Below are 18,234 nucleotides of genomic sequence, written 5' to 3'. Positions count from 1 at the left end.
CTGTTTGGTCACACAATCTATGCTTTAATCAAGAGTGTTTGGAAACTAAAACCAAAGTATTGCATCGTAAGACGCAATGAAATTTAACGAAAAGTGAATATTTTTAAGGATGGAAATATAATAGCAAATAGCAGTATAATTCGATATTGAGTCCGTTAATATTTATGGTCAAGATATAAAATTCACCTTGCGGACACGGCTATTTGAATTCTCACTTAATAATGAGAGAGCGAGCAACCTTTTGATATTTCTTCTATGCCTTTTAATAGATCTTTTGTTTCTTATCGTGCAAGTTTTCTTCTCTCCTTGAAGTTGAATGTTATCTGTACATGTTGCATACCGCTGTGAAAAACAAGTGGCCCTAGAGTCTTTTTGACTATTCGGTAATGCTGACATTGTTACGTTTGGAACAGCCCTTGGACAAATGCACACGTTATGATCGTATGTCCATGTTGGTGGAAGATTGTAACGCACCGTGTTAAACAAACTATGTTGCAACCTGCAAATATGTTTATAATTTTGAATCAATTTATTGTTCATAGATAACAATTTGACTGCAAATATGCATACATATTTTCGTGTTCACTTTTTGTATATAGTTGAACAATTTTAACTCATAATTGTTGTATTTCTTACTCAGCACTCAAATAGTTTTTTTTATCAACAAAGTAAAGATCATCAATTGCCTACTGTATATGAAAAGTGCGATTAGTTTATGAGAAGTGTATACATGAATGTCAAAAGTTAATGGTGTGAATATGACTTACTCCCATGTCTTGATATATGCATTGTTAACATTTTCGTCATTTTTTCCGTTAAGATTTCCACACAACCCTTCAGTATTCATGACATCAGAGGGAGAGGGATTAATGTACACGTTAAGAAAATCTGACTTGCCATAATGTTTTATTTCAATTTTAACCATCGTACCAGTTGGAAGGTAGATCTAAAATTCGATAAATCAGATAATATCAAATGTATCTCGTAAATATTTTGCTGATAGGATATATTTGAGGCCTTACCTAGAGATAATGGATACTGTGTACACCCATTTTCTCATTTTCGTAACATTTCAACGCCATGTGCAGGGGCGTAGCCAGCTTTTTTTCAACTTGTAGGCACATATAAAAGGGGGTCTGGGGGCTTAGCCCCCAGAAGCCAAACACAAGTTCAGATAAAAAAGAGCAAATTGCGCGTTCAAAAGTATGTTCAAGGAAAATTATCAAAACAATGATTTTAAACTATGAATTTGATAACATGCAAACTTTAGTGAGGATGGGAAATCATGCACACACACACTTTATTCGACTATATGGCTTGAATCCACTACCAACCCCACCCTCGCCTGTTTTTATTGTATTTTTGGAACTTTTGAAAATGTCAATTTCTTGACTTGTAGGCCCGTGCCTACATTGCCTAATAGTAGCTACGCCACTGAATTGTGTATGCAGTATTCATTATCCAAATCGCATTCAACGCGAAATAGCGACGAAAAAAGAAAAGTTGTGTCAAGTATTATTTATGAATTATTTAAACTAGAAGTAAGGACATCTTCTTTGCAAAGGAAATTGAAGATCCTGAAACTCAACTTTTATGGTTTTATATCATATAAATATGATGCTCAAATATAGATTTATCAATATTGTAAGTTTCAAAAAGCATTATTTGAAAAGATATTACCGGAGGTAATTAGAAATTTATTTTCGATAAGGTTTAAGCCAAAATTTTCAATAAGAAATGAATGCATATATTTTAATGATTACTTATAATGCGAAATAAGATTTGCAGTAGATATTTAACATATTGTTTGATGTTTGAAATTGCTTTGAATAATAATTATATACATATATAAAATTTCACATTGTTTTTACATTCTTAATTACAACATAGAGGATGTCTAAGTACCAATCTATTTTGTTTTTTACATGACTTGTTTTTCTTCAAAATACCGGTTGATTAAGTGTTCGAGGTATCAGAATTTTGAGGATGCATGCGCATCCTATCACCCCCTATATAAATGACATAAAGCGATAGTATAGAAAAATCGGTGTACTAAGCATACACAATCTGAAATTTGCAGGAATTATTTATAAGTCTAAAATAGAACCAGAGATCAAAACGAATACATTCATTGTGAATTATTATAAAGCAAGATCCACTGGAAGATGTAAACAAAATATATAATATAAGATCGTATATATTGAATGGTTTTGGAAACAATGAAATGAATTATGAATTAAACTTTGTACACCCATAACATACGGTTTTACATACGATGTAATAAAAATGCGAAAATGATGGGTAATGTTAAACAGATATGATACCTCATATGTTTTGCTATTAATCTCTCTAACATTGAGAACATCTCCACGGCAATGGATGAATGATGCTTGTTTGATTTTATCGCATACACTGATCACAAATACATCACCACCCGCTTGAATTGCGGCCGCACATGTGCACGACGATAATGTCCCATCTGCATCACACTTTTGAGTTTTTATTTGGACTTCAGTAAGATGCGTCTTGTCTTTATACATTAGGTAATGTGCGAATGACCAAATATAACCATAAGAACCATCGAATGTTTGTAAGTTAGGATCATTATAAACACGACAACGTTTGTTTCTCCATTCAAGATTTTGAGTTCCTCCTAAGTAAATTACCTTGAAAGAAAATTAAATTTGTATAATGAGAAATGTATATTATGTACGTAGAAAGGTATGTTTAATGTAGTTTTAACGTACATGCATACTAGTATTGAGATGTCCTACTCACCCCGGCGTTGGCGTTTGAGTCCGTGTCCAGATTTCAGATTCAAGGTTTGGTGCTGTAAAATATTTTTACATCTTAAGGCATCAAATATATGTTCTATATTATCAACCATATCATATGTGACAAAGTTTTGAGCTCTAGCACAATATTTGCAGAATCAGCACCCCATGAACTTAGAGAGGACTTACAGATTTTTCTTTGAAACATATTATTTTCTACTCTAACTTTTTTATTTCTTAAGGTATCTACTTCAGACTTCAAATATATATTTCTTATCATCAACCACATGATATGTAGCAAGATCTTTTACTCTAGCACCAGTATTTTCTAAACGATCTCACTTTTATTATTTTTTTTTAAATTTTAATGTTTCTCCTTTATTTCTTTAGATATCTACTTCAATAATGTTCCTTATCATCATCAACGTGATGTGTGACAATTAAGAGTCATAACTCTAGCACAGATCTTATTCAGAATGATCCCCCTGAACTTAGAATTGATGTTACAAATGTTTTTTCTATTACTCCTGCATTTCTTAAGGTATCTACTTCAAACCTCAAATATGTGTTGCTTTTTATCACACACATTTTGTGTGACAAGATTTATAATTCTAGCATGAATAGTTCAAGAATTATAATCCCTTGAATTTGGATTTTTTATAAACATTATTTTTTGCTCTATCTTCTTTATTTTTTTCAAAAGATTAACTTGAAACTGTCATATATAATATGAAAATAACATTACAAGGTTCTTAAGTGTAGCGTCAATATTTTCCAAATTATCTTCCATTTGACTTAGAATTGTCTTTATTTTTCAGTAACTTCTTTTTCTGCAGGGATTTAATTCAGACTGCAAAAATATGTTAGTTATCAACACCATAAGTGATAAGATTTATAACTTTTGGAATTTATTTGAAAATATGTTATAACTTTTTAAGTATTAATGTTGTTATTATAAATGGTATCTACTCTAGACTACAGACAATTGTTTTTTGTCATTACTCACATTATGCAAGATAACTCTAGCATTATTAAAATATTTCATTTTTGAACTTATAATATTATCTAAAAAAACTGTATATACTTTTAACTCTTTTCATTTTCTTAAGGAAATGACGTCATATTTCAAATTGTTGTATTTCCCATTAGAGAATAGAAATGTCTCTGCAACCTTATTGACATGGTCACATGCATATTACATGCATATGGTGCAAAAATATTGAACATTTGAGTTCTCTCTTGATACTTATACATACATTTGTAAATATATTTGTATCATAATTAATTTGTTTTCTCTATAGTTTCGTTTTCCTTTACTACGTCAAATATTTAATTAGTCGAGCGTCGTTGTCTCCTCTGACAGCTTTTATTTCGCAAAAGTTGTATGATATAAAATCATTAAATCTAGTATATTGGTAACTCATGTATGTATGAAATGCCTGTAAAATTATTTGTCTTCAATTCGAACATTAGCTATAATATTAATTCGTAAGCTTGTTTATAATTGAAAACGAATACAAGTACTTTTAAACTGGTGCCAACTCACGTACAACTTTATAAGGCAGTATCACTCTGTCAAAAAAAATACCTAACTAAATACTGAACTGACATTTTATCCAAAGATGAAGGCACAAAACCAATATTTCTTTAAATGTTTTTCGACAAGTGGACTGGATCCGGTATTAAATGTAGCAAATGTATTATATAATATGTATCGAATTCAAAGAGTGTACTTGCAAACAAAAAAGTATTTCAAGTTACACTTTTTGTTAAATTTACCTACGAAAGGTACAACTCTGTCGCGCAGATTGTAACCATAAACGTGCGAAGGCATGTGTATGAATTTATTCATATTCCTGTTGAAAATATTAATTGAATGTATAATGTCTTTCAAAGGTTATTGTCCACTTATTGACCCTGAGACACGATATTTCTATGAAAGATGAGTCTTCTTAGCAGACTAATCGTTATAGTTTTCTTTACGAATTTCTTTCAGTCCCACATACTAGTGGCAAAGTTTTACACCATGATCGTAGTTTGCACGAATGAAAACCAATATGTAAAGTTATGCACACACAATCAATGACCGTCATACGAACGGGCAGCCACCATATACTAAAACACAACTCCGATGTCATTTTAAATAGGTTTTTATAGCTATATAAAAGGTTTCAAGTCTTAATCTTAATGTAGACTTGACTTACGCATAGTGCATCGATTTGTCTAGTTTTGAAGTTTTGCATTTCATTTTTTTATAAACAACAGACAGACCTGATTATTGCTCTCAAAACAAAATGACATTTTTTTTTATCAGAAAACTTTGTAACAATCAGCTGTAAACCGTCTAAGTCTGGACTTTTGTCATTTTTCATAGTTTGTTATAGTATTTTACAGTTCAGTGATAGATAAGAGTCCTTCTAGACTATTTGATTGTTCTCTTGATAATTTGCATATACCATTTATTGTCAAGAAAATCATTAATAGTTCTATCCCCAATAACATCATCAGCATTTCTATATAAATTTCTATAAAAATGTTCAGTCTCATTTAATATTTATTTTAGGTCATAGATAAATGACCATCTATATTTTGTAGGTATGGAATTATTTTTCTAGCATAATTATATTTTTCTAAATTACAAAAAAATACTTGGTTTCCCCCTAACATCTATCCATTGTGCTCTTGATCTTATCATATGACCCCTTATTTGATCAGTTCTTAAACTTTCCAGTTTTGAATCGAATCAAATATTTTTTTTTATTTTCTTCATCTATTTTTGTTTCTATGTCTTGTATTTTGGAGAGGAGACTATTTTCTTCAGAATTTCTAGAAAAAGAAATGTTTTGCCTCTTCCTTCAATTTCTACAAAAGTTGATCATAAATACTTAATTGTAAATCTTCATAAATGACATTTTTCAAAAAGTCAATATCATACTCAGACAACAAATACTGCAATATTACATCATCTATCTTATCATTAATACATTTGAAATATTATAAATCACATAATAAAGAATTATTAAATTTCCATAAATCTTTTCCATGTACAATATTTTGTAATTCAATTTTAAGGATCTGTAGATCTATAGCTTATATCTATATCACAACCTCTAATATGTGTTAATAAATCTTCAGTTAAAAGGAAAAAAATCTAATCTGGCTTGTTGAATTGGATTTGTGCGTCGCCAAGTAAACTTACTGCAATTACCATTTAATTCCCGAAATGGGTCAGACACCAATGTAATTCAACAATACAGATCTAGAATTGTTGTTATTATTTATATAGAGGATATTGAATGACTGAATTTATTGCACGAGTTGAATAAAATTATATTATGCGAGCCTCTGGCGAGCATAATATTATTTTATTCAACGATTGCAATAAATTCAGCGATGAACTTAAACGAATTTAATATTCTATTTATCACAAACCCAAAATAAAGACCTTTTAAAGTGAAATAAGAGTCATTTTTCATTGACGCGCCTTCTGTATAGTACAACGCTAACATTTAGCGCGTCTTTACACTATGTTTTTATAACGCTAATGACGTCACGTCAAAATATATGCACGGCCGTGCAATACCATATTTACGGAGTCGCAAAATCGGCACGAGTGTGTGATAAAGATTTATATTTATCATAATCTAATTCTATATCTCGTACTAGATTAAAATCACCACACCAGATGAATGTATTATTATCAATATCATCTATAAAGCATAAAACTTTGACTGGTCAGTATTTGGACCATACACATGAATTAATGTAAATTGTTTTGAGTCTAACTAATATAATTTCCATTTTCATCAACAAATGTTTGATGAACATTGAGGTCTAAATTTCGTTTAAATAAAATACCAACTCCTCGAGCTTTTGGTTTATAGAAGCTAAATAAACATACAGCATTCCACTCATTGTATAAATGTTTCTTCATATTTTCGGTAAAATGCAAATCTTGTAAACAAAATATATCTACTTTGTGATATTTTAAAAAGTTAAATGCATCTGATCTATTTTTCGTATCATTAAGGCCTCTACAGTTATAAGGCAATATCTTTTCTTCACTCATTTTCAAAAAGAGAAAACTAAAAAATCATGTACTATAAAAACAGTTCATATACGAGATATTTTTCCATAACTATTTATAACGTTTAGAATATCCAGATATCAAAACAGTTTAAGTGTGATAATGAAATAGGTATATGTAAACAATGTGTTGTCAAGAATAAACAACAAAATGAAATTTATAATAAATCAACTAAAAAAAACCATAAAATATAATTAAACAAATAAATACATGTATAATATAAATTAGAAATGACTGCTAAGAACATATTAATTTGGTATAATACTTAACATTATGATACACGTACTTTTAGAATAACTGCATGCTTAATATACCGATATGTTACATTGTAGCAATGTATTATAACATCGCCACATAAATCAATGTGTCATCAAGCATTTATCTTAATTACATAAAAACATGTTTTAATTTATAACAACAATTGGTTGTAACATATGTATTTGCAGGGTAAGTAATAGTTTACCTAAAATTAGATTAAATTATAAATTATACCCATGTATGGATAAAAATAAACCATAAAGTCAACATATAAAATAGTCATTATTTACACACACATATTATCATAAGATTTTGATGAGATATGTACAATAAAATACATTGGAATTCATAGTGGATGATAAATAAGTTTAAACTAGATAATATTCGGATTACATCCTGAGGGAGTTGCATATCACATCTTACCAAGTGGGTCTCACCATCCCACTGAAAGTAAAACTCCATCCCAATTAAGGCGAAAGATAGGAGTTGACCAGCAACCGACCGACCTAATTAAACAAATAGTTGTTAACAAACGATTTGACCTATTGAGCTGTAGTAATAAATTGAAAGAAAAAAATCTTCGTATTTTGTTATGTAATAAACAATACAGTAACAAAAGCGAATGTTTTATTTTTTGTTTGCTTATGAATTATGATTATTGAATATACAAATACATATTTTATTGCTTTAATCCATTTATTACTTGGATGGTAGGAATCAAGCAATCGATATGAACAGAACAACTTAATTACGGCGATGCAATTAATATATTATTACTACACTAATAAGTTGAGGTTTTTTATTCGCCACAATATTCATTGCAATTAAAAGCATAAATATGAACAGCATACCGTAATGTGATCTAGACTTGCATTTTCCCAAAATATGTGTGGAGAAATATCTGCTGTTTTTAACTGTACTGTAAATGTTTTGTCCTCTGGATATTGAAGTTGATCATTTGACACTGTTATATTTATTGAGAAGGTTGGTAGACTTTGAGTTATTCTATTGTAGTTGCAGTCGTTAACATTATGTTGATGAATACAAGAATGAGAAGTTGTATTCCGCCATCCAGTCAGTCTACTTCCGCACAGTTTTTGGTTATTTAATGATGTCACAGCGGTCTCCTTACACTGAAAATATAACATTCCGTTCACTAGTCATCTATTATTATTGACTGGTGTCTGTAAAAAGTATAAGACGAACATATGAAAGACAGTTAACTAATTGTCAATTGTCGTATTTACAGAATTAAACGCTTAAAAAATCAACACGCAGTGGCTTGATGACCTGAGTTCAAATGCAAGAAATTCTTATATTTTTCCGATGTAAAAGTAGTATTTGGGTTACATCTGGGCGGTGCTTATTCTTAACTTTATGGCTAAGATTAAAGTAACTATAACTTTAGCGATGTTAAACCCGTTGTCATTTCCGAACAAGAACATTAAGATGTGTTTTCCTTTTCCAGTTTATGAAAACTAAGTGACCCCAAGGATGGGACCAATTACATCCCAGGGGTATTGCTTACAAGCATATGCTACACAATGTAATAGTCATTATTGTAGTTTCTTTGTAGAAAGTTTAGTTTCCTCTAAAATTTAATGTAACAAAAGACTTTCCAAGGCGGGCATTTTCCATACAACTATTGTAGTTTTCTTCAATGTCATGCTACATGTCTCATATCTAACTTATATCATGTAGATTCACAAATGACATAAGAACATTTAAATTTGTTTACTTTACATCTAAAACGTTATATTTGAATATGACCCCTATGATGGGCCCAATGGTTATGTTTCATGTAATTTAGAATATCAAATAAGTAAGAGAATAGCAATGAAATTTCTAAGTAGACGACTCTTGAAGTTTTCCTTAAAATGTAAATGTAAATATATGACACCAAAGCGGATCTATATTAACCCTGAAGCCACAATTATGTTTCCTATATCTGTCAGAATGAAAAGTTACTTAGAACAGGGCCATTTTCTATTGTAGAGTATTCATATTTGTAGAACGTACAAAAACAAAGTTGAACAAGGAAAATCGGCAATCAGTGAACGCAGCACCAACAAAGTCAAGCAACACAGAACCACCGACAACGAATATATCGATACGGAAGACTACTATGCAATGCAATGTATGCCAAATGGCATAGATCTAAGCTTTAAAGTGTCAATCAGATAGATGTGTTTCATGCATTACGTAGAGGAAAAGAAATCCCCTAAGAACGTCCTGAACGCCAAAACGAAAATGTTGCAGGCTCGGTTTGATGGGGTCTGTTCATGTTATTGGTGTTCGTATGGTGCGGCCAATTTTGATCTAGAGACATGATTTAAATATTTATGTAACTTATTTAACTTCTATATAACTAACCAAAGGGTTATTGTATATTTCGCAAAATACCTAAGCTTTATCCCGAGCTCAGGTCAATGATTACAAACCATTTGCCCCTCATCGATATGGGTTTGAATCCTACCAAGGAAATCGGATTTTATGTCATGAGAGGAAGCTATCAAGCTCGGTAACGGAACATCTGTTGGTTCTACTTAGATGCCATTCGTGACGTTCCAGTAGCAAAGCTGGCGTGTCACCATGTAACATATACAGAGATTTGATGTGACCAAAAAGCCATCCAAAAAGCAACAAAAAACAACATCAACAACAAGAAAAATATGCATAATACTCTCTGAAGAAGAAATTTTAGTAGTATATTTAAATTGTAAAGGCGTAATATTATATGAAATCAAAAATGTTAAAAATAGAACTATTACCGTATATTTTGAATTCGGGTCAAACATTTCAATATCGATGTCACACTGTTCCTGTCGGTCAGCTGGTAAAGCAAATGGCCTTCGGCATCCAAAAGGAATAGTCGGTTGTAGTACAATATGTTCCTGCGATCCACTATTTAACCTAATTTGAGGTGTAAGTACCTAAATGATTAGGAGAAGACAAATATTTAAAGAATATAAAATCAAACTTTTAAGCTTTCGAAAAACCTGGAAAGGTAAGATATAAATGACGAAGGTTTTTTTTGTGTGCTTAAAATCACAGCTCAAATTTTGTAATGCATTCGGATTTTTGTTTTGTTTTATTTTGTAGTCTCCTCTAATCAGGTTACATTGAAATTGGATTTTGGAAACTATCAATACACCTGGACAGCGTTCGGCATTACAATGTAAATTACAAACACAAATTCGTTTACTGTTTTACTGATGTATAACAAAAAAGATACAAACAAATTTAATAGTTCTGTAAACAATATTAGTAACATTTAGAAAAGTATTAACAGGTTAAAACATTAAAGAAATTAAAATTTAAATGTGAGTATCATTTATGTACAAAATATAATGTTAAAGGACTATTTGAACTTTCAAGTACTTTATGTAATTATTTTACTGTTTTGCGATCTATAGCCTTTTAGAGAGTATTGTGATTGCAAGTTTCTGACCGTTCATAAATTACTTGCATATATGATATGTTTATTTCGCATGAATGTGTAAAACAGTTACATTGGTTCAACAGAAAGTGTTTTCCATATATACATATTCTGAGTATGATATATTTTATTACATAAAATGACATTGATGAAAACAGCTGAGGAAACTAAAACACCATGGGTTACTTTAAGTTGTTACCAGATAACTTAAAACTAGTGCTTATTGTTTAGTCATGAATAAAGCAATATTGATCAACATATGAATGTTAATTTATCTTATATATTAACTATTTTTAACATATCAACGAAATATATTTCACCTTTACACCAGCATAGAATGTATCACTCATTTGTGGATCTGTCTGATTACCGGTAGGTGTACTTGATACTCTTACTGCACATTGGATCTGATAATTTATGAAAAACAAATGATTTGGTTAATTCAATTAATACATTACTAAACACAAATTTATATACAAATATTCGTTACATACAATGTTTTTCAGTAATAATTGGTAAGTGACGATAAAATAAATCTTTAACGCAATATATAAACATATCGGACAAAATAAAGACAACATTTTGTCAATCGGCAATAATTGAGACTAAAATCTGCCTACAACAGGAGTAGCAATAACCTTAATTGGTACAGTAAACTTCACTTATAGCGAACACGGTTATATCGAACTTTTAACAATTTATTTTGGCCCGAATTTTGCTCTTTCTTTATTTAATATAAGAATATACGGTTATAGCGAACACGGTTATAAGGAATTTTCGCGTATAAGGAACTCATTTCTTAGTCCCAATTTAGTTAAAAGTACAGAAAATTACACTTTTATAACGAACTCCAAAATATCGGCTATCCGTAAATAGATCCCGCATTTTCAACTTTCGTTTTCATTGGCACTTGTTCCGATGTACCGTTTATTGTACTTGAAGACACATATTAAAATGAATTTGAAGAGCAGTACGTAATAGCATAATACATTAAAAACAACAAAGTACGCTTGATTTAAATGAATAAGAAATCTATATCTTTCACTAGTAAAAGTCACCCTTAAAATATAATAGAAGATATTCAATATAAAAGGAAAGAAAAATCGAAAATCATGGTTATTCTTAATCATGGAAAGAAAACGAAAAGTACTGAGTTTAGAAACAAAAAAGGGAGTAAAATTAAAAATGAAATAGCAAAGGATTTTCAAATTCCAAAAAGTACGCTCTCGGGTATTGTGTCTAAAATAGAAATAAACGACTAATTTTTCTTAATCAAATGCTCTTCAAAATGGCGGACGTTGGTAAACAAACAGTTCGTTATATGTAAATCTGTTCGCTATAAAAACTCCTGATACAAGGAACTAATTCGCTATATGCTTACAAGGAACTCCGGATATAAGGAACAGATTTTGAATGTCCCAATGTGTTCCTTTTAAGCGGAGTTTACTGTACATGTACTATTGTAAGGTGAATTGTGATCGCGATCAGGTATCAAAGCTGCATCATAAAAATGTATTTAATTAACGATATTTTTATTTGAAACAAGTAACATGTTATATATTTATTTCAGAAGAAGTGAACGTTATTCCTGATTTTAACATTTTATCTATCGAAAGAACCGGTAGTATTGGTGCTGAAACAAGGAAAGAAAAGTCTAAAAAAATGGTAACGCCGGCTTCATTAGTCTAGAGGGCGAAACATTCGATCGATTAGAAAAACATTTTATATCACATATATTTCTAAATTTATAACATGTATTTAAGTCATGAAGCAACAAAACGATTATTCAACTAATCTTAATACCGGTCGTTGTGGTTTAAAAAGAAAAGTTTGTTTTTAGGTCTAAATCACGACTCATGTACATATTTTAAGCACATGCATTCATTACGAATTTCCGTACGCATTTAATTGCTTTTTATTTTAGAAATTGGTATTTTGATTACAATGTATCGGACTATCTAAATAATTTGATCCACCTGATCTCCCCTCTCAAATAATACTTACAGTAACTCCAAACTTGAAGCCTAGTGTTCGAAGAGTTGTCTCGTTAAGGTTTGTAGCATCTGCATCATTTAGTTTTACTGGCGCAAATGTCTTCTCTATTCGTCCGTTTATAACCCTTGAAAATTACAAAAAAGGTTCGTTGCAGAAATAACTTGATAGCGTTTATCAAAAGGTACAGCAGCAAAAATGTATTAATAACAAATTTCAACACATAAAGTATTTAAACGAAGCGTACCAACTAAAATATGCCACGGATATCCTATAAATTGCATGTTCCTGTCGTCAGATATATTTTATCAATGAAAATGCAAAATTTACATAACTGTATCGATATCTTTGTTGTTTGTTTGTTTGTTTGGTTTTAACAATTATTTCTTCTACGTCTTTTACATTGAATTTTCTTTATTTTCGAATATCAGTGTCCTGAACATTTCAGCAGTCCTATCGTATTTTTGCTGTTAAAACTTACATAATTATCTATCTACATTTAGTCTCAAATTTCATGACTATCACAAAATTATACATTGTCCAGCAAGATTACTGGTATGGAGAACAATGTTGGTTTGGTTTATAAATATATGTATTTATTTTGATTTCTTGTGTCAATGTTATAATCCTATCATTATTAAATTCTATCACCTTTAGTAATTTTGGACATTATATAATTGTTATGCCCCCGCAATGATGATGGCAAGGGGTATATAGTGTGCCCCCGCCCCTGTCCACCAGTCTTTGCGAATCTGTGTGCGTGCGTGTATTCGAAAAACTTTTCAGGCATATAACTCTAATTAGCTTTGGCACAAATGTTACTTTTCAACTTTTATCCTCCATTTACAAACTAAACTGGAAAATTTGTGATCTATCACTAAGCTTTTTAAATATCTCGAAAATGTCCTTTTACTGTTAAAGGTCTTTTACTGCAGAAAAAAATTATGAAATACCAATAAAGCTGTCCTGTTTAAGATCTTTATTCATATCATTTGGTGTCCGATCATATATAGCGGGAAAATCCGTGTCTTTCGGGCATATTTCCAGTTTCTCTATTTATATTAAAATAGAAATAAAGTTATGTCTTTACCAGCTAACTCCATAGTAATATAATTCGCTTGCCCATCCGAATTACATTTAAAATCAAGTTCGGGTTCTGAAGTGAGATTTGTATGTCTGTACATCAGTGCCACGCTAACTTGTATACTACCAGAGATCTTGTAATTTGGTGCAGGCGCTACAACTAAAACATATAGCAGTATTAAACAAATTGTATGGGTCTGGCATCGCTTAAAGGAACTTAAAGTCAAATTACAATAAATATGGATTGCTATATATGACTAAAACAATAAGATTGCTGGATATTTGAATACTGATTAAATAAAACAACTCCGTTTCTTAATATTAACTTATAAAACTTTTATTTAATGTTATATTTTTATATTTGATCATTCTGATAAGTAAATATTTACTCACCTGTCATAGAAGAAGGTTCTGTGAAAATATAATGTAATGCATATGATAAGCTGCTAAAACGGTTTAATTTAATTATTTGTTAAAAGTTCGCTACATTAACAGAAGATGTATTTTGTTTTTATTACTGCATGTAACACAAAATTTCTGGATGCTGAATGCTAAAGGAATCAATGAAAGAAGATTTTATGTAACAGATTTTCTTTTCAATTTCAGTATTAACAACAGGCTTTAACATATAAATAAGTTCGTCGACAAATGTTTACAAATGTTGTCAAATTATTTGCAAATAATCCCATACCGAAACAGTATGCGCTTGTCCCATCAGTTGGAATTAGATAATACTGAATTTCTCGTCCGCATTTACGAACTTTGATATCATAACGATATTTACAACTGCTGTCAAAGTCTACTAGGCATGCAATGAGAGGATATTCTTTGCCCTCTTCCAGCTTTCCAAGCTTGTCTATATTAATAGAGATAAAAATATTAAGACATTTTTAGAAGACAGTAAATAGTGCTAATTGTGTTAAACAGTACTTGCAAGCGCACGAACTTTTTTCTTTAATACTTCACCATTCTTCATTTTAAAATCAATTAAAATGATCAGGTTTTTACATTCATGTAGTATATTTAATTATCAGACAAAATCAATAGATAAGGTGTTTGCAAAAAGATAACATTTTGCTTAGACTATAAAATGCTGATACAGTACCTTTGATATATATCGGATTATATGTCCCACAATGCGCATACTCTGGTGCTGTTCCGTTAACCAGCGTGTAGAATCGGACACTGTCCTTAGCAATGTACCATCCTGCTGGTACTGTAGAGTCAGATATGGTAGGCTCAGCAGATGATTTTATAACATACGAAGGTCCTCTTCTACTGACATCTATGAGCTCACCAACCTGTCCTCTACAAGAAGTAGCAGAAGAATATTCACAAAAACCTGAAAAAAGCAGAAGCAAAAGTAACAAAAGTAGACTTTTTATGTATTATCAAACTATTTATTTTAAAAAAATGAACCGTTTTTAAACTTAATTTTCAACAAAGCTTTAACAGATTTTGTAGTGCATTGTATTTGATATTATTCAAATTTATGTTGTGCATTTCCTGTTCTAGTGTCTGTTTAAAACTAGTTTGAATGTGCTAAAATGTTTACTTACGCATCAATCCACAGAATATCTCACACGCTGACGTCATTGACATTTTGTTTAAGTATAACATAAAGCATTTTCCTTAAGTGTACTCCACATTTCATAATACCATACGTAATTGAACGTTTTTACTGGTTTATTACAGTACATCTATTTTCCCTACATATTTTAACTTCAGATTTTGGACGCGTATCTCCATGCGCTGTGTCATTAATCCAGTAATGAAAAATGGCTTTGTTTATCTTGACAAAATATTTTTCTTTCACATAACAAGGTGTAATTCTGTACTTATGGTGTATAAAGCTCTGAATAAATTATCAGCAGCATGTATCTGATCTAATTCTGTTATCTCAGAATAAGACATACATACTTAGATCAACAAGGAAAAATTCTTTAGAAATAAGAAATTCAACCTAATTATTGTTAAAATTACATTTTAAACGATATTGATTAACAAATGATAATTTGTAAACAATTTACTAGGTAATATAATATATATGTCTGTCCCTTTTAATTGTTATGATTTCTATTATTACTCTTCATATATATTTTTTTTTCATTTTGTGATAATTTGAAGGCCTTGTTTAAAATATAATATTTTTATACTTTGATGTATTGATTAGAAAATATTTATTCATTACATCCATAGTTTATAATAATAATAATAATAATAATAATAATAATAATAATTACTATTATCATTATTATTAATATAATTATTATTATTATTATAACTTAAGCAAATTTAATAACAACATTTCATAGCACATATTATTTGTTATAGATCTATATACTTAATGACACTTACTAAATCAACAAATATTTCGATCGTTTGTATTCAAATATATGTTAGTTCTCAAAACTAACAGAGATCCTACGGCATATCCGTCTTCAATATATGATATGAATGGCGAGCAAAAAATATTTTAAAATTTCTGCAGAAAATAAATGCTTTGCTCAAATGACAAAAAATCATTTTAAGCTAATTGGAAAATAATAAAATTATGCTTACCTATTAAAAGTAATATCGTGGCCTCAAAAAGCAACATTGTTGTTTCACTTCATAGCGTTCTTAAAATTTTGAAAAGAAAATTGTTATGGTTGAGCTATACCGTTTTTTATAATATTTCTATAATCTCGTATTATTAATATATGTTCAAAGCTGAATTAACTCTTTTTTTAAAGAATGCTTTATAGGATGTAGGGACTGTCCTTTTTATATGCTTTGAATAGCATTTATCAATTACGGGAGAACCCCTATAAGATAACAAAGTTAGGGAACTTCCTGTTAAATAGTATAAGCATTCCTTATTAGATGTGCATAGACAAATGTATGCTTTAAATTGTTTGCGTAGTACTTAATAAATAAAAGGAAATCCATAGTAATAAGTACGAGCTATGTAATGTGTGTTGCATTACGGGATTTTATTCGGACAAAGTAAAAAGTTATTTGAACCGCGCAATCATTTTAAGGGCATATTTTGTAAGGAGAGGGTTTTCATTTCACAAACACTATATTAAAGATGACATTTCATTTTAGTTCTATTTTAAATCGATGTATATGAAGAACTGTCTTAGTCACCTTTTGTTCGAGTCAAAATTAATTTTGAAGTTTTTGTATTATAATAATTTTTAAGGGAATAAAATAACAAGACAAAAAAGTAAGAAGTCTCTTAATAAAAGAGATACACGACGGAAGTAAATTTGGTTAACACATATGTTAGTTCTTATTTTTTCATGCACAATCATATAAAAATGTTAGCATAGCTTGCATAACAATGACATAATAATTTCTTGAAGGGTTATTAATCTTTGAAAAATGGCACACTTTAAGATATATGTGTTTCTAAACGGCCTGTCGTGTTTCAGAAAGCGAACTCAATTTTTAACACCAACATCTACGCAGTCGGTAGGCAATCATTTTTTTCTTATAAATACTTGATTAAAATGCAAAAATATATGAAAATTATAAACATATTTGCAAATAACAGATCGATAATCATATAATATATTAGAAACTTATTGAACATCGTCAACTAAAGGTGCCTGATAAGGTCTGATATTATTCTCGTTATTTTTGGACAAAAGTTTAAACTCCGATCTTGTGTAAAATAAACTCAGTAAGTTCTTTCGTAAAATAAACTGTTCAATAGAAAATGTAATAAGATATGAATGCAACAAGTATTTTTAAACATAACTTAAATATCGGAGCAATTTAACTAGAAAGATAAAGAATTATCCTGTACATTTTATTTTACATTTTATTTTATAATGGCACGAACTATCCATTTTAGTTTAGAACTACCTTAGAATGACAAGAACTATCTTTTACATTTTATTCAAGAATGGCCTATGAGATTCTCAGATTTCATTTTGTAATTCTAAAAGCACCTATGAACACTCTTCTTATATTCCGTTCGTCCTTTTACAGGAAGTAAAACCGATTTTAGACCGGCTTAAACCAGATAAAGATGTTTATTCTTAGTCAACGCCTACATCGCATATGACAATGTTCATACTTCTGTAACCATCGTATATGAAAATGTTAATACTTCTGTCACCTATATTTTATTTTTTATCTTCCATTTTAACAACTTTTCCTTTAAAGTTTTTACCCTATCTTGATAGCTTTTTAATTGATGACAATGTTTGTTTTAGAAAGTTTAGATTTCAAATGTTTGTTAAATTCATATCTTTAGCAATATCATGTATGGTGTCTCTACTAAAAAAACGACAACGACCACGTACATTATCTTCTTTACACTGATCAAACGTTTGGCAATACATGCTTTACGGATTGTTTACGGTACCCCATATCTTATTTTGTTACACTTTCGTGTTGGTTTTAAACAGTGAAACAGGCTTTCGTCACATATAACTATCAGAAAATCTTATTATAATTTAAACTTTTTGTTGCACACTTTCTACAGTCATTCTGCAGTCGTTCTGCAGTCATTCTTGTGGGGAACCCATTTAGATGTTTCAGAATAGTGTTGTAGACCGTTTTGTAATCCATACGATTTTGACTGTTTTGACTATATATAATCTGGT

The 18,234-nt window shown here is 30.1% G+C and overlaps 2 protein-coding genes across 2 annotated transcripts; both read right to left on the bottom strand.

Moving 5' to 3' along the window:
- Positions 1-186: 186 nt before the first annotated feature.
- Positions 187-10,959, bottom strand: LOC132755288 (uncharacterized; the record flags this gene model as incomplete). The annotated part of the gene is made up of 5 exons (XM_060746130.1): positions 10,879-10,959; positions 9,891-10,052; positions 7,971-8,252; positions 768-946; positions 187-499 (listed from the first exon to the last, which is right to left on the bottom strand). Coding segments are annotated over exons 1-5 (966 nt in total), but the record flags the coding sequence as incomplete, so codon positions are not given.
- Positions 10,960-14,241: 3,282 nt separating this feature from the next.
- LOC132755287 (uncharacterized) lies at positions 14,242-16,322 on the bottom strand. The gene is made up of 3 exons (XM_060746129.1): positions 16,196-16,322; positions 14,739-14,975; positions 14,242-14,489 (listed from the first exon to the last, which is right to left on the bottom strand). Exons 1-3 carry the CDS (start codon positions 16,230-16,232, stop codon positions 14,242-14,244), a joined length of 522 nt encoding a protein of 173 aa, XP_060602112.1. The 5' UTR covers positions 16,233-16,322.
- Positions 16,323-18,234: the final 1,912 nt, after the last annotated feature.

The sequence above is a fragment of the Ruditapes philippinarum genome, unplaced genomic scaffold (genome assembly GCF_026571515.1).
Source record: "Ruditapes philippinarum isolate M1 unplaced genomic scaffold, ASM2657151v2 ctg1041_1_1_1_1, whole genome shotgun sequence".
NCBI lineage: Eukaryota > Metazoa > Mollusca > Bivalvia > Venerida > Veneridae > Ruditapes > Ruditapes philippinarum.
The sequence above is the reverse complement of the archived record's forward strand: the minus strand, read 5'-3'. Positions and strand labels throughout refer to the sequence as shown.

Excerpts from the sequence above, each read along its gene's own strand:
- LOC132755287 (XM_060746129.1), bottom strand. The coding sequence starts at position 16,232 with ATGTTGCTTTTTGAGGCCACGATATTACTTTTAATAG. Across the intron at positions 14,976-16,195 it reads CACGATATTACTTTTAATAG|GTTTTTGTGAATATTCTTCT; the intron begins GTAAGCATAATT and ends TGCTTTTTTCAG. Across the intron at positions 14,490-14,738 it reads TAATCCGATATATATCAAAG|ACAAGCTTGGAAAGCTGGAA; the intron begins GTACTGTATCAG and ends CTATTAATATAG.